At 64.1% G+C, this 26,766-nt stretch overlaps 1 protein-coding gene and 1 long non-coding RNA gene across 2 annotated transcripts in view; one reads left to right on the forward strand and one right to left on the reverse strand.

Annotated features, from left to right (window-relative positions):
- Positions 1–18,482, reverse strand: part of LOC138823505 (junctophilin-3-like) — a 37,936-nt gene extending 19,454 nt beyond the window's left edge. Inside the window, exons 1-2 of the mRNA XM_070016872.1 lie at positions 18,030–18,482; positions 2,213–2,990 (exon numbers count right to left, since the gene is read on the reverse strand). Coding sequence (XP_069872973.1) covers positions 2,213–2,990; positions 18,030–18,411 — 1,160 coding nt within the window. The 5' untranslated portion in view covers positions 18,412–18,482. The remainder of the gene's footprint in view (positions 1–2,212; positions 2,991–18,029) is intronic.
- Positions 1,506–8,984, forward strand: LOC138823508 (uncharacterized). The gene is made up of 3 exons (XR_011370842.1): positions 1,506–1,612; positions 1,904–2,142; positions 8,966–8,984. It is a non-coding gene; the product is annotated as an uncharacterized lncRNA (long non-coding RNA).
- Positions 18,483–26,766: the final 8,284 nt, after the last annotated feature.

Consider the following 26,766-nt stretch of genomic DNA (forward strand, 5'->3'; position numbering starts at 1 on the left):
CACACCAGTGTGTGGGGCAGACAGCGAGCACCCCGACACCCCGGTGACCCAGCACAGGGAGTGGAGACCTGGGCTGGCCCTGCCCCGAGACCACCGCCTGCCCCACTGTGAGCGCAGGCCAGGCTCCCGCTGGGTGGGAGAGAAGGGCGGCCGGGCCCTCGGAATCCAGGTCCTGTCCGTGCCGCGACCACTGCTAGAGAAGCTGCCGAGACAGCCCGGCCCACTCAGGACACAGCCGCGTCTGCCGCTGCCGGGCGGGCGGGAGCTGGCAGGACCAGGCCCCGTGTCTGCGCCACCTCCCAGCCCTGGGGCCACCGCAGCTGCCAGGCCAGGCACTCGGCGGCCACCACGCAACACAGCTGCTCCAACCTGAAGCCGGAGGCCCTGCTGTTCACTGCCAGCGGCTCCTCACCATGAGGCCGGCAGCTCCCCCTCCCTCGCCCGGGAGCACCGCGGCCACCCCACCGGCGCCGAAGCACTCACGAGGGGCAGAGGCTGGCCAGCCCGGACACGCACCGCAAGCCCACCTCCTGCCAGCGGCTCCGCCCCACAGAGGCTCCCTCAGCTCCCGTGACCGCGGACACGGGGCCCAGTCACACCACAACCCACTGTGACCCGTCCAAGCCAAGCTCCAGTCAGGGAAGCCAGACCTGAGGGGCGCAGGCGTTCAACAAGCTGGGAGGCGCCTGGGGGCCTGTGAGCACCTGCCCCTCCACGCCCTCTCCGCCTGTGCACACACCCATCTGTGGACAGGGACGTGCGCCCAGAGGGGCCGGCTCCACCCTGGGGTGGCCCCCAGTCAGGGCCCGAAGGGCTGATCCTGCGGGGAGGCCACCTAGCCAGACTTCCCCCCTCCTGTCCTTCTGGCCCGGCCAGGCCAGGTCACCAGTGCCAACCCCGGTCCAGCCCTGTGCTGCTCCAACCTCAGGGCCACAGGACGGGGCCGGATCCCCCACGCGAGCCTGGCAGGTGCCATCTCCCGCTCACTACCACCGATGAGGAAACCAGGGGTCAGAGAGACCAGCCCGTCCAGGAGCGGCTCACGGCACTGACCACGCCAGCCCCACACCAGCCTGACAGAAACCTCCAGACCTCCCTCGCAGGCAGGAATTCTACTCCTCCTTACAGCTGTCTCATTGCTTTTTGGGGCCAGTCCTGGGGTTTGAACTCAGGGCCTGAGCACAGTCCCTGAGCCTTTCTGTGCTCAAGGCCAGTGCACTACCCCTTGAGCCACGGCACCACTTCTAGATTTTTCTGTTTCTGTGGTGCTGAGGAATCGAACCCAAACCTTCATGCATGCTAGGCCAGCACTCTATCACTGAGCCACCTTCCCGGCCTGAGCTGTCTCATTTCTCTCTAAATGTCAACTGTTACAAGGGACAGGTGTCCATTGCTGACCCACAGCCACCGCCTTCATTGTCATGTCACCAACCACAGGGCCTCACCCTTGGCTGGCGACCAGGCTGGAGGGCTGAGCACCACTGAGCTGGGCTTTCCTGGGGGCCCAGCCCCGCTGCCCGCAAACCCGACACCTTCCACACAGACACAGGAACATCGTCCCGGGCCCCATGGCTCCCTGCCGGGGACAGCAGAGGCTCCGAGCACCCCTGAGGTATGGACAAGCCCCCCAGTAGCTAGATTGTGGCAGAGCCCAGGTCTACTCACTTGCGGCGCCCTGGTGGCCTACGGTGCTGCTTCCTTCCCCCCGGGGCAGGTGGCTGGGTGGCTCAGCTCCCCAGCTCCCAGTCTCCTGGAGCCTCTACAGCTTCTCAGGAGCCAGACCAGGCACCTCTCAGCCCTGAGGCTCCCGAGACAACGGAAGCCCACAGACACCCACAGCCTCCTCCGGACACGTTCCTTAGGATGGAGAGGTCCGCTGAGCCTCGGGCTCCATGTCCCACAGCCCTGCCGCCGAGGCTGCTCCACACCACCCACCAGCCCAGGGCGGCCCCTGCGCCAGCCCTCCACAGCTTCCGTGAAGCACGCCGGCTGTCGCGGAACAGAAGAAAAGAGGTGCTGTCATGTTTGAGGAGGAAACAGCAGTCCCCAGACCTCAGATCAACCATTTCCACGTCCTACATCTTCCACGGCCACCCCGGGAGACCTCCAAGGAGCCCCAAGTTTCCATGGGGCTCAGTTTGGGTAATACTCCTACTGACCAGAGTGTGGTCTCTGACCCCCTTCCCCCGTGCGGCGCACCACGCCCCCCTACCTGGAAGCGGCGATCTCGGCCTTCTGCCTGGCAATGGTGGCGGCCCGGCCGGCGGCCTCCACGGCCCGGTCCACCTTCTCCCGGATCTTGCTGGCCCGCAGCGGGATGAGGTTCTTGCGCTTGCCGCTCACCAGCACGTTCTGCTTGTACTTGCCCTCCTCCTTGGTGCCGTCGGGGAAGGTCATGCAGCCGTAGCCGTGCCGCCGGTTGCTGGCCCACTCGCCCTCGTACTTGAGCCCGTCGGAGCGCTGGCTCACGCCGAAGCCCGCCCGCTTGTCGTTCTTCCACTCGCCCACGTAGGTCTCGGTGGTGGTGGCGTCGATGTCGTCCTCGATGACGGCCAGCTCGGCCTCCGCCTCGCCCAGGCTGATGGTGGAGTGGATGTCGCTGGCGGTGGAGCTGACGGTGCTCATGCCGGCCTCGCTGCGGAAGGAGCTCTGCTTGCTGCGCTGGCTGGCCAGGCTGCTCTTGGACTCCGACTTGCGCAGCTTCAGCCCGCTCAGCAGCGAGCGCCGGAATAGCCCCTTCTTCTTGCTCTTCAGGATCTCCGAGTCGCTGTGCGCCACCAGCACGAAGCCGCCCCGCGACACGGCGGGGCTGCCGGCCACGGCGGGGGAGGCGTCGGGGTGCAGCGCCGCGCCGTTGGTGTGCTCACTGCGCAGGGAGTTGATGGACGTCCTCAGGGGCGAGCGGATGACCGCCGCCATGCCATAGGGGACGCTCTGACGCACCCCATAGCCCTGCCGCATGCCACCGGCCCACTGGCCCTGGTATGTCCCTGGGGAGGCAAGGGGAAGAGAAGTGAGCTCCCAGGGTGGCTGGGGGGAGGGGGTGCAGGGGCGCGAGGCGGGGGGGTGCAGGGGCGCGAGGCGGGGGGGTGCAGGGGCGCGAGGCGGGGGGGTGCAGGGGCGCGAGGCGGGGGGGGTACAGGGGCGCGAGGCGGGGGGGTGCAGGGGCGCGAGGTGGGGGGTGCAGGGGTGCGAGGTGGGGGGTGCAGGGGTGTGAGGCGGGGGGGGCTCCCAGGGCAGGAACACAGGGTGCAGGGGGGACAGCCCTCCAGCCTGGGCTCCCTTTTAGGTGACGCGGCTGGGGGTACAGTGCGTCAGTCATCGTCACTGGCGGCCATTTCCAAAGACAGGGTGCTGTGACCTGCCTCCTTCCTGCTGCTTCTTTCCGACTTAGGAGATCAGGAGAGGGTGGGGGGAGGAAGCAGAATGCAGGGCATCCAAGTCCAGGGAGAGCTCCCCCCAACCTGAGCATGAGGAGGTGCTGGGGGACACAGGGAAGGCTCCCCAGCCTGAGCATGAGGTACCGGGGGACACAGGGAGGGCTCCCCCCAACCTGAGCATGAGGAGGTGCTGGGGGACACAGGGAGGGCTCCCCAACCTGAGCATGAGGAGGTACCGGGGGACACAGGGAGGGCTCCCCAACCTGAGCATGAGGAGGTACCGGGGGACACAGGGAGGGCTCCCCAACCTGAGCATGAGGAGGTGCCGGGGGACACAGGGAGAGCTCCCCAACCTGAGCATGAGGACGTACCGGGGGACACAGGGAGGGCTCCCCAACCTGAGCATGAGGAAGTGCCGGGGGACACAGGGAGGGCTCCCCAACCTGAGCATGAGGAGGTGCCGGGGGACACAGGGAGGGCTCCCCAACCTGAGCATGAGGAGGTGCTGGGGGACACAGGGAGGGCTCCCCAACCTGAGCATGAGGAGGTGCTGGGGGACACAGGGAGGGCTCCCCAACCTGAGCATGAGGAAGTGCTGGGGACACAGGGAGGGCTCCCCAACCTGAGCATGAGGAGGTACCGGGGGACACAGGGAGGGCTCCCCCAACCTGAGCATGAGGAGGTGCTGGGGACACAGGGAGGGCTCCCCAACCTGAGCATGAGGAGGCAGCTGGGGGGCAACTAGATGAGGGGCTTAGCTGTTTCGGGGGCATCCCAAAGAGCGCATCCAAGAAGAGTGTATAACCCACCGAGCCGGGACCCGTGGAAGAGGCAAGCGAGCAGAGAAGAGCGCAGGCTCAAAGCTGAAGCGCCAGCGCAGCAGCAGGAGGGGCGGGGCGGGGCCGGGCAGGCACCCCGCACCCAGGGCAGAAATAAGCCTCGTCCACCAACAGACAAAGGCGCCAACTAAACATGGCCGCGCCACCGTGTGGCACGCCATCCAGGACAGGGGAGACGGCGTCACGGCGTGCGCCCGGCAGCCTTGCCGACACGCGGGGACAGGAGGCCGGACCAATCCCAGCGACGCCCTTGACGGCCGGGAGGGCCAGGTCCACGCACCAGGAAGCAGCGAGGCACCGCTGGGCGGGGCAACGCATAAGATTGCTTCTTGGGGACCAAGTGCCCATCTAGGGCGATGGAACCATCTGGAAACAGTGGTAAGATGGCAGCGCCACGCGCCTGCTCAGACCACCCAGAGGCACACGTAAGACACAGCTGCGGAGCCTGCTGTGGCAGCACGCACCGCGGTCTCAGCACTGCAGGGGCCGAGGCCAGAGTCCAGGCCACCCTGGAACACAGGACAAGTCCCATCTCCTTACTCAAACGACCCCATCCGGTCCGATCCTGCCAGGCCAAGCAGCCACACCCCTCACAACATCCGGACCTTCCCCAACCACAGCCCAACAGCTCAGGGCCCACGCCACCCTACCACACACCCACTCAGGCCGGGACCAGGCTGCAGGTATCTCAGACATGTTTTCCCTACTGAACAGATGCACGCCCCCTGGGGACGGCAGATGGCCCCGCCCCCTGTTCCATGTGGCTGGGGCAGGGGGCGGGGAGGAAGGGGGACCTAGGGGCCGGGGGGACAGATGGGTGGGAAGTTCACAGAGTGCACAGGACAATGACCGAGTCATCCTTCCGAGAGACCTCAGCCGCGGCTCAGCGAGTGGCTGCAGTGCTAGGGCTCAGCAGGGAGCGCCTGCCTAGCCGGGCACGAGGCCGGCACATACAGGCGACGCCGTGTCTGAGATGGACGTCTCCAGACGCGGAGCCTGCACGGGGGAGGCGGGGGCAGGGCCTACTGCGCAGGAGGAGCGGGTGGGGTGAGGGGCACAGCGCTGGTGCGGGGCCTGGCAGCAGCCCGGTCCCTCAGGAAGCACCGGGGATCTGTCCCGCCCAGCCACGGGGTGAACACTGGCTGTCCACTTTGGTCACGTTGTACCCCAAAGCTGGATTAGGGGTGGCTAGCCTGCTAGGCAAAGAAGCCACTGCCGGCCACTGTCCAAACACTGGAAGCAACTTTGGACTTGAGGATGGGGCTGGGTCCTTGGGGACCTGGCCAGGATCCCCGAGGGAGGGGCATGGGGGGGGCTGACCCTGGGGGCCTGTGCTTGGCCTTCCCACCTGATCTGGGGCCAGAGGACCAGCACCTGCTTGCTGGAGGACCCTCTAGCTACAGGGGCCACTGACCAGAAGGAAATGGCACTGAGCATGCAGACCAGGTCCAAGGGCTTCAGCCAAGAGCTGATCTCCCCAACAACTCTCAGGACAAATGACAGAGACCCCATATATCCAGAGACAGAGTAGCAGAGCACGATCGTGGCTGGGGACCACATGGGCAGGACGCTGACCAATGACAAGCCTGAAGAGGAAAGACACTGTCTGTGCTGTGTGTACATGCGTGTGCACTTATGTGCATGTGTGTGCACGCATGCCCCAATGCGGGTGTGTGCGGGTGTGCGTGTCTGTGTGCATGTGCAGGGGTGTGGTGCTGGAACTGAACCAGGCATGCATGCATGCTAAGCACATACAGCACAGAGTTCAAACCTGAGGCCCCATCTCGCTCCTCACTGACGGCTAGTATTTACACATAATGTTCAACTGTACCCTGAGGGCAAATTCCTACAGCCAAATTTCTTGGTCACACAGATTTCTTTCTTGTTTTGGTAAGCTGTCCTCAGAAAAGACTTGAGTGACCATGTCTATGTGCCGGGTGCTGGTGGCTCATGCCTGTAATCCTAGCTTCTCAGACGGCTGAGATCTGAGAATCACAGTTTCAGAGACAACCCAAGAAGAAAGTCTATGAGACTCTTATCTCCAATCAACTACCAGAAAACTGGAAATGGCGCTGTAGCCCAAAGTGGTAGGGCACTAGCCTTGAGCAAAAGAGCTCAGGAACAGTGCCTAGGCCCTGAGTTCAAGCCCCATGATCAACGAGAGAGGAGGAGTGACCATGTCTCCAAACTGTCACCACCATATTTAAAACAAAAGTCGCTCTCTAGGCTGGTTGCAGCACTCTCTGGCATGTGAGGAGTTAGCTGTATTTACACACTGCAAGAAACAAAGTCCCAAATCCAAGCTGGGCACCAGTAGCTCCTACCTGTAATTCTAGCTACTCAGGAGGCTGAGATTTGAGAAATGAGGTTCACAACCAGCCCAAGCAGGAAAGTCTGTGAGACTTGTTACCTCCAATTAAGTACCAAAAAGAGCCAGAAATGGTGCTGTGGTTCAAGTGGAAGAGTGGTAAAGTGCTAGCCTTGAGCACAAAAGCTCAGGGACAGTGCCCAGGCCCTGAGGTCAAACCCCAGGACTCATGCACATGGGTGTGCATACGTGCACATGTGCATGCGTGTGCGCACACACACACACCCTTAACAAAAAACGACTTCCAGGCTACGTTCTATAGCAACTTAACAATCCAGTAATTGGGCCACAGAGACTTCTCCCACGTGTCCTTCTTGGGTTGCTGCTACAACACATATTCCACCAAAATAAGGGAGAACATCAAGGAAGAGCCAAACATGGAGAGATCACCCAACACGGGAAGGACAAAGGGGAGGCCCGAGAAGAATGGGGGATGGGGGGTGCAGGCCATCGGTACACTTGAATCTGTGTGTTTTGGAGACAATCTGGGAGAGCATGTTGATGGCGCGCTTGGAGGATGGGGGAAATGAACCAGTGATTTGAAGAAATCCACACAGTTGAGAAAAATGAGGCCATTATGGATTGGAGCTGCGCGTGGAGGGCTCAGAGCGCTTTGCTTAGCTCAGCAGCAGCAGGTCTTGCACAGTCACAACCGTGGAACGCGCTGGGAGTGCATCTGACTGTTTACATTGTGACTTAACAATATGGGGACATCCAGGAAGAGACGGAAGATCTCTACCTACCGCAGCAGGACGGGGACAGACAAACCGCGCCTGAGCAGGGAGGCAGCGGATGCGTGCCACGGACGTGGGGAAGGTGGCGGGCGACACGAGGTCCAGTGCACAGGAGCTGGAAGGTGGGTCCCGGCCCCCCGCCAGCCTGTACGAAGCTCTGCGCGCGCCCCTCCCGCCCTCTCCCAGCTCCTGTGGGTGGCTGTGGCTGCCTGTAATGACCACTACCGCATCAGGGATGGCACGTTATCACAGTTAGCAGAGGACTTTGTCCTGGTCTGTGGGTTCAGACAAATGGAGGAGCTGGAGTAGAATGTGTATAACCCGAGCTAGCTTCAAGGCCAGTAAGCCACGCTCCAGGGCTTCTGCCCTCCCAGAAGCCACGCCCCGGTCACGTGGCAGACGCAGGGGTACCCCAGGGCGGATCTGAGATGTGGGGCCCATCAGATGTTCCCAGGGAGGGGAAGGTGCGGCGGCTCTCAGGGTTCCTTCCAACCCTCTGAGGAGACAAAGGCTCATTACCCACCAACCAGGCAACAGCCCCAGGGGAAGCCCTTGCGTCTGCGCTCATTTGCTGGATGCAAACACTTGAGTTTTTGCTACAGATCAGTCACCTGCCCAGAGCTCGGGGTGGAGCTGGGACTGCACAGCTGGCGTCTCTGGTCCCAAGCTTGCACCGCACCGAGTGCCCCTTGGTGGCAGGAAGTTTTACCCAGAGGGGGCTCTGGGAAGAGCAGGCCTGGCTGTACCTCAGGGGAAGGCCCTCGGGCCGCCAGCGTCCCCAGTTCCCCGAGGCATCCACTCCCAGCTGGCCATCCCCGCCCCTGCGAATACAGGAGACAGCTGAAATTTCTAGAAACGTCTTCCTAGCCATCATCCATGAGTCCTGGAGGACTCAGGGACACACAGGAAGTGTCTAAGACCCGGAAAACACCTCTGGGAAGCGGAGTCCATCCCGTCCACTCCCTGGGAGGGGTCTCCAAGCCCGGAGCTCCGCGCCCGCTGTTCTCCTGTGGTGGTGAATCATGTCCAGCACGGCCACTACGGAGGAGGCAACCACCCAGAACCGCGTCCCTCCCCGCGCAGGGGCAGGGCAGGCAGCCCCACGGCCCCGCAGTCCCTCGGGAGGCGGGGCTGTGCAGGCCCCCAGAGCCCACGTCCTTCCCGTCCTTGCTAACACGCTCTTCAGGACAGGGGCTGTGGCCAAAGGGCCTGGGCAGGGCCCCAGGGGTTACAATGGGGGTCCCGGTGTCGGGGAGGGGGCGGGACCGGGCAGCACCGTCCTGAGGATGGACGGGACAGGCTTCCAGAAGGCAGGCCAGGCCAGCTGGCCTCTGCCTCTCAGAGGCCCAGAACCTGCCCAGCCCCCGAGAGCCTGACCTGAGCTCCCCCCTGGGCCTCCGCCCAGCGGGACCCAGAGTTCAAGCCCCACCCACTCTGGCTGCCGAGATGGATGGGTCATTCCCACTTCCAGAGCTTTCCGAAGAGCCCTTCCTGGAACTGGGCATCCGAGAGGGGGAGAGCCTGGCCACCTGGCAGCCCTGACTCAGGTCCTGCTTCTGAGCCGACCTTGTTCCCCTCCACCCCGAGTTCTGCTGTGCCTCTGGCCTCAGTCTCTGCCTCCTGACGGGACTCACTTCTTCACAGAAGCTGCATGGATTGAAAGGAAAGATGCAAAACTGCTCCAGTGGAAATGCTCGAGGCTTGAAAGCATGAGCAGGGAGTGGGGAATAAGAAGGGCCCCGACAGCAGGGAAGACTCCGTCCCAGGTCCCTGCACCTCCCCCCCCTCGCCCTCCCCTCCCGGCCCCTCCTCCTCCCCCTCCCTCCCTTCCCTCCTCGCCTCCTCTTCCCTGCTTCCTGGGCTCAGGCTGGCACTCCCTTCTCCACCCACAGGACAGGACGCTGCCCCTCACCAGGGCCCCTCCCTCAGGACACGGGGAACCCTCCAGGGCCTGGGCATGGCTGCAGGCCAAGGCGGGAGCTGCCGGTGCCCGGGGTGCTCTTAGCCAGGTAGGCTGTGCAGCCTGCAGGTGAAGCAGGAGGGCCCCCAACGCACCCCCCCAGCTCTCGGCCTGTGCCCGGGGCGCATAAATGCTCCTCTTACACTCTTTCCTGGGTGTTGGCCCACACCGCTGCCCCAGGCAGCTTGCTCCAGGCCCTAGACCTCACCACATCTCTGGTCTGCCACCCACCCCTGCTCCTCCCCCTCTGCCCTCCCCCTCCTCCACACCCCCAGGGCCAGTGCTGCGGCTGGCTCTCAGCTCCTCACCCAGTACACGGCTGCAGCTCACAATGCAAGCACACACACACACACACACACACACACACACACACATACGCCGTGAACCCCGGGCACAGCATCCCAGAGAACTAGCAAGCAGAGCTGAACAGCATCACCCTGACCTCAGATACCCTCTGGGCTGAGCACAGCAACACCAGGGCTGTCCCTGAAGCATTTACTGGGCACCTACTGTGTGCCTGGCATCATTCCCGGTGTTCGGGGGGGGGCTGGTCTCAGATGGCCTGCCGCTGGTCAGCATTCCCATGCGGGACCCCTGCTCTCAGAAAGCCTTAGCATGCAACAAAAAGCGCATTAACCCAGCAGTTCCCAGGGCCAGGATCGGCACAGACGCAGGGCTCCGAAGCAGACAGAGGCACTGCCAGAGAGCACCAGGAAAGACACTCATTAGCCCCTGGGAAATGCAGACCCAAGCCATGCAACCCCACCACTCCACGCCCACTAGGCTGGCTGTAATCAGAAAGACAGGTAGTAACAGGTGCTGGCGAGGATGTGGGGTCGTCAGCGTCCTTGCCCTGCTGGCTGGGATAGAAATGGCACAGCCCCTGGAAACTGGCCGGCAGCGCCTCCCAAGGCAGAAGAGCCACCCCCGCACTCCCCTGGCCTGTCCCCAAGGGCACCACAAGCACCCACGGGAAACTGCGTCCACACAGTCCACAGCAATGCCACTCGCGGAGCCCGGGGCAGAGCCGACCCACGTGGTCCGCGGGAAGGGATGGAGGCACAGAACACGGCCTACCCGGCCACCCGAGGGACGGCTTGGTGCGCACGGCCCTGCAGGGCGTCCAGCCCATGAGCCGCTGGCGCAGTGCTGGGTGGGGGGCACTGTGATTTGAGGGGTGTGCGTGGACCCTACCCCCCTTCCACCCACACAGCTGGGAAGCACACGGGGAAGAGGAGGGGCTGGGGCTTCCTAACCTCTCCAGGTACCCTCCCCTAACGACCCGAACACCTGCCCCCCACCAGCCCAGCCCCGGGAGAGCCACCGGCTCTGAGGGTCACCGGCGGCCCGGTCTACAGCAAGCAGAATGGTTCATCTCAACACAGAGTTAAGGAACAAAACACACAGCATCGATGATGACGACAACAAAATGTCTGACACACATGGAACAGAACAGATACTCAACAAGCTGGGCACTCTGCTGTCAGAGGGCTTTCCCTGGCTCTGCAGCCCTGGTGACACAGGGGTCAGATGTGTCCCCCCAAAACATGTGTCCCAAATCCTCACCCTGGACCTGGGAATGTGGCCTTCCTTGGGGGGAAAAAAGAGTTCCTGCAGATACAACCTAGTGAGGGTTAACCCTCCCCTCCGGGGTGCGACCAGCGCTGCCCTCACAGACTGCACAGGGAATATGTCTCTTCTAGACACAGGGTAAACAAAGAGATTCCCCCCCCCCCCCCGGCACTCCAGGGCTCAGGAGACAGCGCTGGGCCTGAGCTGCAGAGCTGGTAACGAAGCCCATCCCGCAGGTCGCCTGTCCACCTCCATAACCACCATAACCACCGCCACGTGCACCCGGACACCAGCCCTCTTCACAGCACCCCAGACAGACGCGTGCATGGCCGAGGCAGAAGCCAGTGTGTCCAGCGGCGCTGCTGCACTGAAATGCCAGCGGACCCGCGGACACACAGGTCCTGCCCCCGCAGGTCCGCGGAGGGGCCGGAGACTCCACACTCGTCACGGCTTCCGAGGCCACGTGTGGCGCGTGTTCACAGCGTTCACAGGCACGAGCCGAGCTACGCTTCTCCACGTGGGGTCCTTGGACACCGGGCGGCAGCATCAGAAACTTACAGAAACCCTGGGTGACAGCCCGGACGTTCCAGCTCCACAGCCGGCCGCCAGGAGGTTGTGAAACACGCCCAGGCGTGGGAGGCACTGGCCTGGGCCGGCGGCGGCAGCCCACAGCCTCCCCGCCGCAGAGACCGGGTCTCGAGCTCCGAAAGGAGCTGGCACAGGAGCTGACCTGACATCTTCGCCAGCCTTGGGGAGGAGGGAGATGCACGGGGTGCGGGGAAAGCACGGGGCTCCACCCTGGAGAGGAAGAGGCTCCCACGATACCAACAACTGCCACCACATGCACCTTCCCGAACAGCCCAGCACCTGCCCCAGGTCTCCGCCGACCCTGGGGACACACTTCTCGCAGGTCCCCGAAGTCTGACAAGAAAAATCCTTGTGTCACATATTTTAGTTTTGCATCTCTGTCCAGACTGCTTCTTCTCTTAGAAATGTCTTTAAAAACAAACAAGGTCTTGCTACATAGCTTAGGCTGCCCTTGACACCAAAACCTCCTGTTCACGTTCCCCCCTCTTCCTCTTCCCCCCCCCCCCGACCCCGGGCTGAGATTACAGGCATGGACATCACGCCCAACACATTCTACTTCTCTTTGCTCATTTCTTCAAGTCTTCTATGCTATCCAAACCTGCACCATACACAGCCAGTGCTCAGTGCGTGCTCTCTGGCTGGCCCCAGGGTCCCCAGTCCCATGCCATGCCCACGGGACACACCCTTGTGAGTGCTTTTCAGATGACCCCTGTGTCTGGCCAGGAAAAGCAGCAGCACAAGGTGGTGGGAACCAAAGTCTTCCAGCACTCTGCAAGGAGCCCGCTTGCTCCCGCCCCGCTCTGGCCGCTCCCACCCAACTGCTCTATCACCTGCTGCTCCTTTTGTCCAAATTTTCATGTAAAATGCTGGCAGTCTGTCACACGCAGCCACAAAGCCAATAACAAAACCGATCTGGGATCACCAGCCTGGTAACAGAGCGCTTTAGGAGACATTCCCCTCAGCCACCCATGGCCAGTCTGGGCTCCCAGACGGGCACCTCTCAGGTTTGAGGACGGCAGACAGAGCCATCATGGCTGTGTTTATCCGCCCGGTTCCGTCACTGCACAGGGTTTGCTGAGTGACAAGTGTGTGCCACCACTGCCTCAGCCACGGGTCACCGGGCAGTGAGCACGCAGACCCTCACACCTGCCCTCATGAGCCATCTTCTGCAAAGATGAGCGTCCATCTCTGCACGGCCCAATAGGATGGGCGCCAGCCCAGCGGCCACTGAGCTCAGCAGTGTGCCTGGTGCAACGGGAGAACCGAATTCTCACATCTTAATTTCACTTTCATTCATTCAGCTTCAAAGAGCCACAGGTGGCCAGTGGCCTTGTGGCTGGGCAGGCCTGAGCCACCTCATCAATCAGCGGAGGCTGAGTTCAAGAGAAGGTAGCTGAGCATGGTGGCACACACCGGACATTACAGCTATCTGGGAGGCACAGGTAAGAGCCTTGTGGTCCAGCCTGGCCAGAGCAAAGGTGTGAGACACAACGGGAAAAACACAGAGCCAAAAGGGCTCAGGGCAGGGGTCAAGTGGTGGAGCATCTGCCTAGCGAGTACAGAGTACAGGCCCCGAGTTCAAATCCCTGTATACAGCCAAAAAATAAGGGAAGGGCAAGTTCCCTTCCGTCAGCTGCCACAGCCAAGAGCAGGCCTGTGCCAGCACGATGCCCGCCCCCCCCCCCCCCCCCCCGTCCTCCACAGGCCAACCCCGCCTGAGCCCGCCTCCCCTCCACCTCCCGGCAGGGCGTGGCCTCCAGGGCAGCCAGGACGTGGCGCCACACCCGGCCCGCGCTGGGCTTGGAGAAAAGGCTGAGAGCCAGGGGAGCGTTGCGTGGCGCTGGGCCTGCGACAGAGGAGGCCAGGCTCAGTCCGGGGCCAAGGGTGCGGGAGTCCAGGGCCAGGCGGTCACTGGGCCGCCCACCTGGGCCGGCTCGGGGAAGCCGGGAGCCAGGGCCCAGACGGGCCTGGCTGTCTGGCAGGCGCTCTCCAAGGTGCTGAAGCAACCAGGGCCTCCTCAGAACCAAGGCCAGGTCCACAGCTCGGCCTGGGCCCCTCCCCGCTGCGGATACAAACTGGGGGGGGGGCCTGTGGGCAATGTACACAGACACGCTGTGCTCACAGACCCAAACACCTGTCCTTGAAACACATGCAGAATTACCAGCTCATGGCCAACAGCCACTTACATTTAGAGTTGCAGAGAATACGACACTGAGGAAGGGGAAAAGTCTGGAAGGAAACAGATTCCTGTCCCAACACCATCTCTTCCCCAGAGCCTTCCTCTCAGAGCCCGGAAGAAGCCCCCTGCTGGGCCTTGGGTCACCTGTGCTAATGGTCAGGCTCACAGGGCTCGGAGGGGCCCAGCCCGCTCACACACAGCTCGCTCACTGTGCAACTATTTACCAAGTGACAGTGCCAGCCGCGGCCACCAGCGGTGACAACGCAGCTCCTCCCCTTCCCCACGAGGGCAGGGGCCCTCACCCCTCCCAGCCCTCACCAGCCCCGGTGCTAGCATGCTGGTGGGAGGGATGCCTTTCACCAACGCTTGCTCTTATACTGGTGTTTGTTCCTACAACTGGTGGTGGCAGCCCTGCAAGGAATGAGGCGTTTGCTCCCCCTCCCTCCCACCCTCCCCCCACCTTAGGAAGCCTTTCAAACCCCACGCCCCTTAAGGGGCCCGGGGGAAAAAATCTCAGAAGAGCTAAGTGCTTGTTTCTTTCTGGTCCTGAAATGGTTTCTCCTGGGGTAAAATCCATATGGATGACTCCCTTCCTCCCAACTCCTTAAAAAGAGAACTTTTCACACAGTCACAGCCCAGCACCAAAAACATGCCCGAGGGTAGGTAATGTTGTTTGCATGAGGGACATTAGTAGCAGAACTATGTTTAAAATAGAAACCGGGGCCCCTCTGCCTGCCATCAGAGGGGGGGGGAGGAGGGGGGCTTGGAGAGCAGCAAAGCCAGGATGTGCGCCTGGCTGTTCCAGGGGAAGGATGGAAAATGTCTCCGGGCAGCAGGTGTAGTGTGTGTGTGTGTGTGTGTGTGTGCGCGCGCGTGTGTGTGTGCGCGTGTGTGCGCGCGCGCGTGCGCCTGGAAGGGGAGGGGGCTCTGAATCCTGGCTGTGGGTGTGTGTGTGATTTGTGGGGGTTGAGGATCTGGACTGGTGAACGGGACCTGTGTTTGAGGGGGAGAGGCCTGGGTGGCAGATGAGTCATCTCTCCCAGGGTGTGGGAGCGCTTATCTCAGGGGTAACTTTTGGTCCCTGGCACCCAGGGAGGACGTCTACCTGTGCAACCAACCACAAGGACCCAGCAGGTGTCAGCGAACCACAGTGTGGGCCGGCCAGGGAGGCCTCCTCCCTCTCCATCGCCCCCCCCCCGCCCCACCCGCACATGTGCGTGTACATCAGCCTGCAGCCCTGCGAGGAGTGGATGTGGGAGAAGAGGGAGGAGCAGAAGGCATCTCTGCACAGGAAATTTACAGGGTGAGCCCCACAGACTCCAGAACCAACCGTGAATCCCACCCCACCCAAAGCTCATCTGCCTGGAAGCCTCTGCTTCCCAACATGGAGAATGGGAATGAGAAGGCAGGCCGCCAGCACTGTAGGGATGAAGCAGGGAATCCTCCCAAACCTCGCACACAGCAAGAATCTCCTGGTACTGCTACTGACCCTTGCACGGCCACCCTTAGCAAGCCTGGCTACACAGGAACTATAATAATAAAAATGGTGACCACCCCCACCAGCAACCCACACCTACAATCCTAACTACTCAGGAGACTGAGATCTGAGGATCCTGGTTCGATGCCAGCCTAGGCAGGAAAGTCTATGAGACTCTTATCTCCAATTAACTCCAAAAAACTACAAGTGAAGCTGTGGCTCAAGTGGCAGAGCATCAACCTTGAGCACAAAAGCAAAGGGACCAGTGGCCAGGCCCTAAGATCAGTTCTAGGACCTACACCAAAAAAAAAAAGAAAAAAAAGTGAAGCATGCATATTGTATTGCTCTTGCTGTTGATACTCCCACGCAGCAGCAGCAGCAGCAGCAGCCCCTTGCGAAGGTGAAGGAAAAGAAGCTCAGAGAGGTCAAGTAACTTGCCCAAGGTCACAATACAAAGGGCTGCACGGGCCAGGATTCCCTGCAAGCCTGTGCACCTGCTGCCCCGTGGCCCAGGCCTCACCAGGCAGAGGCCCGCACCGGGGGAGGGTGAGCCGGAGGAGGACTTGGCACAAGTGTCCCGAGTCGGAATGGATTCCATACCAACTCCAGCTAAATGCAGAATACATTTGCTGCTCCTGTATTATTCATGACAACCACTGTTTCCCCCAGTCAGCACTGGGAACGGCACTAAAGTTGGGGAGCTCTGCAGAGGCCAACCTCAAGTTCTCTGCACAAGGTTGGACCGGCACTGGGACCACGCACTCAGGAGGGGGCAGCCCCCTGCTGCCTGCCACAGGTGGGCAGGGCGCTGAGGCTCTGTCCTGCGCCAGCAGACGCTGCCCCGTCTGGTCTGCAGCAGGGCTGCCCAGGGTCCCAGGCTCCCAAGAGCCCCCCAGGCTAACAAGATGCTATGGCTATGCTCAGAGGCCTGTTCCTGGACGCTGGTCCTGACCCCCACCCCAGTCCAGAAAGGCCAGTTCAAGTCTCCCAAATGCCGTGTCCCCAGCCAAGCGGGCAGCCAGCCTGGTGAGGACCTGGGCAAACCGGGCTGCCTTCCAGCAGGTGTGGTGGGAGCCAGGGGGGTGTGGCAGACAGAGGGCAGGCTCTGCCACCAGGCCACATGACCCCCGGCCCCTTGGCCTCACTTGTACAGTGGACCGGAGGAGCCAGAGAGGAGGGGCAAGGACGGAAGTCTGAAGGAGCCGCCTGCTGGGGTCTGGGTCCAGAAAGTGTCCTCCTACGAACAGCCCAGCTCCTGGACGCCGGACCAGCCCCAGCCCCAGCTCCACTCGCGGGAGCAGTCACCAGCCCTTCGCCGAGAGTGGAGGCTGCGCCAGGACCTCCATCACAACACCTGCAGCTGCATGTCACAGTTCCTGCTCAAACATTTGTTGACTGGAGGGAAGGATTGCTCAGGCGGGGCCTGGGACACAGGAGCCATCTGGGGAAGGGGCGCAGGACTGGGTGCGGCCCCACCCTCCTCACAGCCCGTGGGGACCGGCCTACACCACACCATGAAGAACCTTGCGGCCCAGGCCCCCCGCCGGGAGCCCCTTTGGAAGGTAGCTCTGCAGACGGTCTAGCAAAGCCCCTCCCCCCGCCCGCGAGAACTGCTCCAAGCTCCCCAAGAGCCCAGCTGGGAGCCAGGCTGCCTGCCCACCCACTGCGGCCACCACAACTGCTGCCGGGGCCTGGCCAGGCCTGCGTGTGCACACACACGGCCCACGCCTGGAACCGAGGGAGGGCCGTCTGCTCCTGCGGCCCCTGGCACCCCAGGGTCAGCAAACCACTCCAGCCCGCTCCAGGAAAACAACCAGACAGAAAAGGCCACCTGGGCCCCGGGCTGGGCACGGCAGACAGGCAGGAGCATTATATAATTAACTGCCCAGGCTCCGCCTCCTCTTTGGGTAATAACGAACCCTGCCTCTCCGTTGCATAAGCCAAAATAATAATTACTCCCCAGCCCTCCTCACTCCTGGATGAGGCCCGGAAGCCCCCCCTCCACGCCTGGGCAGGGAGACACAGGGACACTCTGGGCTCCCTCCTCCCCGGGGAGCACAAGTCACTGCAGCGCATCTAACTCCCTTCCCTTCCCCGGCATCTCTGCTTGAACAACAAGCAGTCTGCCCAGTGGGAGGCACCTCCAGAGACAGCTGGGGGAGGGGGAGGCCTCTGGGCACAGTCTGTTGGAGCCTGGCTTCCAGGAGGGTCCAGGCCAGGGGCAGCCGCCACGCCGGCCATGGCTTCCCGGATAGAAGCCGTCACACAGGCAGCTCTCCGGCCTTGGCCGCCGGCTCCGGCCCCAGTGTGGTGGCATCTTAGGTGGATGGCACCCAGCAATTCCCCGGGAAGTCGACATTCCTGGGCTCTCTGGAAACAGATGGGCCTCCCTCCCCCCTCTCCCTCCCTCCAGCAGCCTGCTTCGACGGCGCTGGCCGGGTCCAACCGCCCATAAGTTCATTGCCTGGCTGTTTCGGGTCGGGTAGGCGGCCCGGCCTCGAGCTCCCAGTCGCTCCCTCTTGGTTGGCCTGGGTGGATTCGCGGCTGGGGGAGGCCGGGGCCTGACCCTCAGCTCTACCGGAGGAGGGGGGCTCCGCAGCCCCCACCCCAACTTCGGTGGGTCCCGGAGGTGGCCGCAGGCCCGGCCGGGCCTTGCCCGCAGGTCCCCGGCCTGCTCTGACGCCGGTCCCCGGGCTCGGGGCCCGGCTGGGCCGGGCTCGGCCGCCCGACACCCCTCACCCCCAGCCGGCAGGGCAGGGGGACACCCCCCCCCCGCAAGGGGCAACCTGTGGCCAGGCCTCTGAAACCCCCAGCCCCGCAGGAGGGCGAGGCGCGCCGGAGATACACAGGGGGGGGAGCGAGGGGAGCGGGCGGGGGAGGGGGCCGGGCCGCCCCGCGCCCCCCGCGCGCCCCCGCCGCCCCGCGCGCCTACCTCCATCCGAGTAGGTCTCGGTGCCGTAGCCGTCCTGCAGGCCGTTGCTCCAGGTGCCCTCGTACTTGGCCCCGCTGCCCGCGCACTCCCGCACCCCGTAGCGCCCCTTGAACCCGTGCGTCCACTCGCCCTTGTACAGCCACTTCCCCTTGCTCTCCAGGCCGACGCCGTGGCGCTTGCCCTGCGCCCAGGTGCCCTGGTACGTGTTGCCGCTGGGCCAGGTGTAGACGCCCAGCGCCTCGAAGCCGCGGCTCCACGAGCCGGTGTACTCGCCCTGGCCGCTGGGGCCGGTGCAGACGCCGTGGCCGTGCGCCTTGCCGTCCTCCCAGCCTCCGCAGTAGGAGCCTCCATCGTCAAAGTTAAACCTTCCCCCACTGGACATGCACGTAACGCGCTCCGCGAGTCCCGCAGGCGGCGAAACAGGCGGCGGCGGCGGCGGCGGGGCGCGGGCGGCGGCGCGGGCGGCGGGGCGCGGGCGGCGGGGAGCGGGCGCCGGCCCGAGCCGCGGTGCCGGGCTTTGTGCGCGCGCCGCTTCCGCGGGAGCAATGGAGACGGCGGAGGGCGCCGGCGCGGGCCTCAGGCGGCCGGGGGCGGCGGCGGCGGCGGCGCGGGGCCGGGCTGCGCCGCGGGGCCTGACCAGCGTCTCGCGCTCCCGCTGGAGCCGGGGCCGGGGAGGCGGCGGGAGGGGCGCGGGCGGGGGAGGGGGCGGCGCGGCGCGGCGGGCGCCCGCGGCTCCACCGCGGCGGCGAGGGGCCCCGCCGCGCGCCCCGGGAGGAGGGCGGAGGGCGGGCGGAGGGCGGGCGCGGGCCGGCGCGGGCCGCCGGCGCTCAGGCCCGGCCCGCGGCCCCCCACCTGCGGCTGCCGCGCTGCGGGCGCCCGAGGGCGGCGGCCGGGCCCGCGGGCGGCGGCGGCAGGGGCGGCGGCGCGGTCGGCTGCACCATAGCGGGGCCGGGCGCGGGGCGGCGGCGCGGGCGGCGGCGGCGGCGGCAATGCGGCGGCGGCGGCGGGCTCGGGAGGCGGCGGCGGCGGCGGCGGCGGCGGCGACGGCGACGTGAGCTCGAGGCCCCGGCTCGCGCGCTGGGCCGGCGAGGCGCGCGCCCGCCCCGCCGCCCGCGCCCCCGCGCGCGCCCCGCCCGGACCCCCGCTCCCGCGCGTGCCCGCCGCGCCTCCGCGCGCGCCCGCCGGGGGCTGGCGCTGCCCTCCGGCCCCGGGCGCGCGCGCAGAGGCCGGGGAGCCCGGCCCGCCGCCCCCAGCCCCGGCGGACCCCTGCCCGCCCGCCTGGGAACCGGGGTGCGGCCCCAACCCCCTTCCCGGCCCTTGGATTTAAAGGGACAGGAACCGAGTGCCGAGCAGGCGCCCCGGCACCCCGAGCGCGCCGGGCCACCTCCGCGAGCCCGGGGCGAAGCGGGAGCCGCAGCGGCCGCCCCCTCCGCTCCGCTCCAGAGGCGCCTCGCAAACCACAGGTGTTTTCTGTTCTATCCCCCCCCCCCACACACACCTTAGGACAACTACCTCCCTCCCCTCCCTCCTCTCCCTCCCTCCCCTCCGTCCCCTCCCCTCCAGGCGCTGGGGTCCAAGTAAGCGGGGCGCGCTCCCAGAACGCGCGCACCCGCGACTGCCCACCCCACAGGCCGGGCGCGGCCCGCCGCCCTCTCCAGATGTGCGCGCGGCTGGCCAACAGGTCCCCCGGCCCGGAGCGGGCGCCTGGGGGCGCACGGGGGCCCCGCCTGCCTCCCCGCGCGACGCCGGGCTGTGGGAGCGGAGCATCTGCGATTCAAGATGCATTTCAGATGCATTTCCCGGGGCCTCCGTGCGCAGGCAGAGCCCGCACCCCGCCCCGGGCCACGCGGGGCTCGGGTCCAGGGAATGGGGCACAGCGCTGCGGGGGGTGGGGGCTCGGGCCCGGGGAATGGGGCGCAGCGCTGAGGGGGGTGGGGGCTCGGGCCCGGGGAATGGGGCGCAGCGCTGAGGGGGGTGGGGGCTCGGGCCCGGGGGGGAATGGGGTGCAGCGCTGCAGGTGGGGCGAAGAGGCTAGGGTCCAGGGAATGGGGTGCAGTGCTGCGGGGGGGGCCCTCAGGTCGGGGGAATGGGGTGCAGCGCTGCGGGGTGGGGTCGGGTCCGGGGAATGGGGTGCAGCGCTGCTGGGGGTGGGGGGCAGGTCCGGGAAATGGGGTGCAGCACTGCTGGGGGGGTCGGGCCCGGGGAATGGGGAATGGGGCCCAGCGCTGCAGGTGGGGGGGAGAGGCTCGGGTCCGGGGAATGGGGTGCATCGTGCTCCCCCGGTGGCCCGCAGCGCCAGCCTCCCTTCTCCTGGCCAACACTCCCCATTTGTTGTTTTTTTTTGGGGGGTGTCCGGTCGTGGGGCCTGAACTCTGGGCCTGGGCGCTGTCCCTCAGCTCTTCAGCTCAAGGCTAGCGCTCTACCACTTGAGCCACAGCGCCACTTCCGGCTTTTTTCTTTTTGCTTATGTGGTGCTGAGGAATCGAACCCAGGGCCTCAGGCATGCAAGGCAAGCGTTCTACCACTGAGCCACCTTCGCAGGCCCTGGTTTATTTTGTCCAGCTAACTGAGCAGGAAGTAAGGTCTGTTGGTGAACAAGAAAGCCACGTTCCGTGAATGTGTAAGGCACGAAGGGCACACACATCCTCACAAGATGTAGGTTCAAGACCTGGCTCCACCGCCACTTGCCGTGTGGCTTTGGGCAGTCATTTCATGGCTCTGTAAGGCGGAGACACAACAGTTCCGGCCAGAGATCAAGGGTCAGGCTGCCCGGCGCCCAGTGTGCACTTGGGAAGCACGGTGCAGCGCCCACGTGCAGATCTCTGCGTGGATCTCCGTGCGGGGATGCCAGCACCCAGCGCACAAGCCCTGCCCTCACTGAGTGCTCTACATTTTCTCGCTTCCATTTTATTTCTGCTCTTTTTGCTGAGTTGGCAACCCGAAGCCGCGGATTGCAACTGAGCAGCTCCTGACAACAGTGACAGGTCCCGCGTTCCAGGGAGCGCGCGTTCCAGGGAGCGCCTTCCATCCCCGGCCCTGCTGAGGTCCTGGGGTCCGGGCTCCATGCCTCTCCCCCGGGCCCTCTCCTCGGGGCTCGCCGTGGCCATCTGGAATGCTGGCCGTAGAGGCCCCTGTGCCACCTGGAGGCTGTTGCCCATGCGGCCGCAGGGCTGGACAGGGGCTCTCCAGGGCCACACACACAGCACCACCCAGCAACTCAAAAACCGGAGCCAGAGAGAGAGAAAGCTATCCCACGTGCCTGGGGTTTGAGCCCAGGGCCGGACTGCCCACCTCACCCTAGTTACTGCCAGTGACCCTCCTGCCTACAAAAGCAGTGTGTCCCACCTGGGTGAACAGCCTCACCAATCAGAAGGCAACATCAGGCCGAGTTCCCGCCCAGGGCCGTCTGGTGTGCGCACTGTGTGCATGGCAGGCACGTTCTGACCTCAGATATCACCGCTCCATTGACCTTTGGTGATGGTGATGGCCGTGATGGGTGGTAATGAGTGGTGGTGGTGAGGGCGTGGATGTGACAGATGGGAGTAACAATGATGGTGGTGGTGGTGCTGGTGCTGGTGATAGTGCTGGTGATGGTGGTGGTGGTGGTGATGGTGGTGGTGATGATGGTGGTGGTGGTGGTGGTGGTGGTGATGGTGGTGGTGATGGTGATGATGGTGGTGGTGGTAATGGTGGTGCTGGTGCTGGTGATAGTGCTGGTGATGGTGGTGCTGGTGGTGGTGGTGATAGTGGCAGTGGTGGTGGTGATGGTGATGGTGGTGCTGGTGGTGGTGGTGATGGTGATGATGGTGGTGATGGTGATAGTGCTGGTGATGGTGGTGGTGGTGATAGTGGTGGTGATGGTGATGGTGGTGGTGATGGTGGTGCTGGTGGTGGTGGTGGTGGTGATGATGGTGGTGATGGTGCTGGTGGTGGTGGTGCTGGTGGCGGTGGTGGTGGTGGTGATGGTGCTGGTGGTGGTGATGATGGTGGTGGTGGTGGTGATGGTGGTGGTGGTGATGGATGGTGGTGCTGGTGGTGCTGGTGATGGTGATGATGGTGGCGGTGGTGGTGGTGGTGATGGTGATGGTGGTGGTGGTGGTGGTGATGGTGGCGGTGGTGGTGATGGTGGTGCTGGTGGTGCTGGTGATGGTGGTGGTGGTGATAGTGGCGGTGGTGGTGATGGTGGTGGTGATGGTGCTGGTGGTGATGGTGGTGGTGGTGATAGTGGCGGTGGTGGTGATGGTGGTGATGGTGATATTGGTGGTGGTGATGGTGGTGATGGTGATAGTGGTGATGGTGGTGCTGGTGGTGGTGGTGATGGTGGCGTTGGTGGTGGTGGTGATGGTGATGGTGGTGGTGGTGGTGATGGTGATGGTGGTGGTGGTGGTGATGGTGATGGTGGTGGTGATGGTGATGGTGGTGGTGATGGTGGTGATGGTGATGATGGTGGTGGTGATGGTGATGGTGGTGATAGTGATGGTGGTGCTGGGGATGGTGGTGATGGTGGTGGTGGTGGTGGTGATGGTGATGGTGATGATGGTGGTGGTGGTGGTGATGGTGGTGGTGATGGTGGTGGTGGTGATGGTGATGGTGATGATGGTGGTGGTGGTGGTGATGGTGGTGGTGGTGATGGTGATGGTGGTGGTGGTGATGATGGTGGTGGTGATGGTGATGGTGATGATGGTGGCGGTGGTGATGGTGGTGGTGGTGATGATGGTAATGGTGATGGTGGTGGTGGTGGTGGTGGTGATGGTGATGGTGGTGGTGATGGTGATGGTGGTGGTGATGGTGGTGATGGTGATGATGGTGGTGGTGATGGTGATGGTGGTGATAGTGATGGTGGTGCTGGGGATGGTGGTGATGGTGGTGGTGGTGGTGGTGATGGTGATGATGGTGGTGGTGGTGGTGATGGTGGTGGTGATGGTGGTGGTGGTGATGGTGATGGTGATGATGGTGGTGGTGGTGGTGATGGTGGTGGTGGTGATGGTGATGGTGGTGGTGGTGATGATGGTGGTGGTGATGGTGATGGTGATGATGGTGGCGGTGGTGATGGTGGTGGTGGTGATGGTGGTAATGGTGATGGTGGTGCTGGTGATGGTGGCGGTGGGGGTGATGGTGGTGGTGGTGATGGTGATGGTGGTGCTGGTGATGGTGATGGTGGTGCTGGTGATGGTGATGGTGGTGGTGGTGGTGATGGTGGTGGTGGTGATGGTGGTGGTGATGGTGCTGGTGGTGATGGTGATATTGGTGGTGGTGATGGTGATGGTGGTGGTGATGGTGGTGATGGTGATAGTGGTGATGGTGGTGCTGGTGGTGGTGGTGATGGTGGCGTTGGTGGTGGTGGTGATGGTGATGGTGGTGCTGGTGGTGGTGATGCTGGTGATGGTGGTGGTGATGGTGATGGTGATGATGGTGGTGGTGATGATGGTGGTGGTGATGGTGGTGATAGTGATGGTGGTGCTGGTGATGATGGTGATGGTGGTGATGGTGGTGGTGATGGTGGTGGTGGTGGTGGTGGTGGTGGTGGTGGTGATGGTGGTGGTGGTGGTGATAGTGATGGTGGTGGTGGTGATGGTGATGGTGGTGGTGGTGATGGTGCTGGTGGTGCTGGTGATGGTGGTGGTGGTGGTGGTAATGGTGATGGTGGTGGTGGTGATGATGGTGGTGGTGGTGATGTGGTGGTGGTGGTGGTGGAGGTGGTGGTGGTGATAGACTAATGATAACAGTGACATGATAATTAGTGGCGGCCACGGTGATAGATGACAGATGACCATTAATGGTAATGACAAGCATGAGGAATGTTGCTAATGTGATAGTGATAATGAGGAAAGTTCACGAGAGTCCATTTCAAACAAAGGCCAGGCATGTTGGCATACACCTGTCACCCTGCTGCCGGGAAAGCCCGGTGGCTAGGCACAGTGGCCTCACCTGTCACCCTGCGTGGTCTGGGGACGTGCAGGTAGGATGACGGCAGGCCAAGGTGGCCTGGCAAGAAGCAAGGCCTTACCTGGAAAATAACCAACAGGTAAAGGACTCAAGGGACAGAATGCCTGCGCGTAAGTGCCAGGCCTGGCGCAGCCTGCCCTGCATCCGCCCCAGAAGAGCGAGGGTCCGCTGACTCACAGAGCTGGCGTGTCCCTCTTCTCACTGGGGGGGGGGGGGGCGCAGAGGGGCTCACGTCGCCAGAGATGGAGTCTGGAAGAGACTGCATCCCACGACCAACTGTGGGAGCACAACTCCAGGGACCCCAGGACTGCCACGGCACCCCAGTTCCCGGGAACCAAGCGAGCCTTCTCTCACACCGGACCCTTGGAAGACACCAACGGCAGGGCAGCTGTGAAGGCCCCCGCGGCCTCCCCGCCCCCCCAGGGCGTGCGGCAGCCTCCACGCCAGGGACTCGCTCGGGCCCCTTTCGGGACCCGGGCCACCATGGCGCCCGCCCCTGGCTCAGCAGCCACCCTGAGCCCACACCCTCGGCATGGGTCACGCTGGCCGGCTTTGGTGATCTTCTAGCCTCCCCCGGGAGCCGGGGTGTGCCCAGAGGCCGCTTCTCCCCGAGCCCTGGCTCCATATCTCTGTTATTCTGACTACGATAATGGCACCCACGCGGCCTTCCGGGAGCACTGTGGAATGGACGCTTGCTGTGAAGGGTGTGGCCCCAGGGCCTTGGCACTCACCTGCCACTCCTGGTGGTCTGTGTCTTCACCTTGCTTGACACCAGCTGGCGCTGCCAACGCAGCCCTGGGGAGGGGCCCAGGGCCGAGGGGAGCGAGCGCCCCTCCTGCTCAGCAGATGGCATCAGGCACACGAAGACAGAAGAACAGCTTCTCCAATCGCTATCTGCTGCCAGGCTAATCGGTGTGATTAGACTCCTTAGACCCCGCAGCCAGGCGGTTCTGCGTGCCTCCCGCCGGCTCGGCCTCTAGCCCCCCAGTTCCCAGCCCCCCAGGGAAGATTGCTGAGCAGGTGGGGCGGCAGGAGGAGGCTGGGGAGGCTGCGGGTCTGGGCCAGGGCTTTGGGGTGACTGGCGTGTGGAGCTGAGGTACAGAGCCCGTGTGAAAAGCCCTGAGGTTGGGGAGGCCGGTGCAGAGGTCAGGGTGGCGGCCTGGGGCCGGGGCGGCTGGCACGGACCGGCTCCACGTGCCCGGTGGCTCCCACCTGCCCAGCTGCCCAGTCCTGGTGTCCTCAGCGCTGGACTGGGGCTTGAGGCTGTCTCGACCAGTGCCAATTCCCCCAACCCAGTGCCTGCCGGGCCGAACCCCACCATCCCAACCCAGTGCCCCCCCCGGCCAACCCCCCACCATCCCAACCCAGTGCCCCCCCCGGCCGACCCCCCACCATCCCAACCCAGTGCCCCCCCCGGCCGACCCCCCACCATCCCAACCCAGTGCCCCCCCGGCCGACCCCCCCACCATCCCAACCCAGTGCCCCCCCGGCCGACCCCCCACCGTCCCAACCCAGTGCCCCTCCCCAGCTGACCCCCCACCGTCCCAACCCAGTGCCCCCCCCCCCGGCCGACCCCCCACCGCCCACCCGCAGGTCCAGGCACTCTGCATTCTGGTCTGCCTTTGCAGGTCCTGGCCACCGCCTTCCTTCAGAAAGCCTGTCCACCTCCTACCCGGTCCAGGGCCGACAAGGCACCCTGCCCCTCCCGCCTGGCCTCCCAGCCCGAGCCTCGGGGCAGGGTACACGGTACCCCGGGCGTCAGCCTGGAGCGGCCATGCTGTGTGGCGTTCTGCCCTGTTCCGTGCTGGGTTAGCGGCTGATGGAGCGGATGAGGTGGTGAAGTTCTGTCTTGGGTCACAGAGCCGCGGAGAGGCTGCAAGGGACCTCCAGACCCCTCCGGCCTTGCCTGGTAGAGGAGAGCCAGGCGGCCTCCCGTCCCCCCAGGGCCGGCTCTGCCCGCCTCTGTGCCCTCCCAGGCCGCTCAGCTCGCTCCTGGCCCACAGCTGGGCTCTTATCTCAGGCCCTGCGCCCATCGCCTCCACAGCCAGGTCTCCCTCTGAGCTGACCCTCCACCAAGTACACGACAGGGCGCTCGGTGTCTCCGCCTGAGCCCTGTGGACGGCTCTGGCGTTTGAAACGGATCTTTTATTGGGGGTGGGGGAGAAAAAGCGTTGAGGTATAAATCATATAAGCTGTGGCTCGCCGTTTCGCATCCGCAGTTCCCTCTCAAAGTCGCTCCCCCCCACCTGTCTATGTCCGTGTTTGCATTTCACAGGTGTGCACATCCACAGGCCACTTACTCTGTGGCCTTCCGTGTGGCCTACTTGTGAGTTTCACCCACACCGCAGCCCGAGGCAGGGCTCCGCTCCTTTTTGTGGGTGAGTAGTATTCCGCTGTGTGGCCCGACGGCGTCTGTCCACGGCGCCTCCATGGAGGGCGCGCGGGTGGCTCCGCCTCGGGCCTCAGCCGGCGAGGAGCCGGGACGGCAGTGCCCCAAGCACAGAGACACAGAGAGGTGAGGCTCCACCCCGAGGCCACACAGCCACTCAGAGGTAGAGCTGGGATCAAGTCCACCCTGCCTGGGAGACGCCCTTGCTCTGGGCAGAGTGGGCCAGGGAGGTGGGCAGCACGCCTCTTCCCTGGGAGACGGAGGAGGTGGGCGGCCCTGGGCCCCGGCGTCCACACAACTCAGCCCTCCGCACACGTCCGTCACCCGGACGGTGGCTCAGATGCAGGTCTGGGCGGGGCCCAGGCCTCCCTCAGGCTGGGCTCGGAGTCTGCCCCTCCGGGG

This window comes from Dipodomys merriami, unplaced genomic scaffold (assembly GCF_024711535.1).
Source record: "Dipodomys merriami isolate MVZ:Mamm:240054 unplaced genomic scaffold, mDipMer1.0.p SCAF_120, whole genome shotgun sequence".
Classification (NCBI taxonomy): domain Eukaryota; kingdom Metazoa; phylum Chordata; class Mammalia; order Rodentia; family Heteromyidae; genus Dipodomys; species Dipodomys merriami.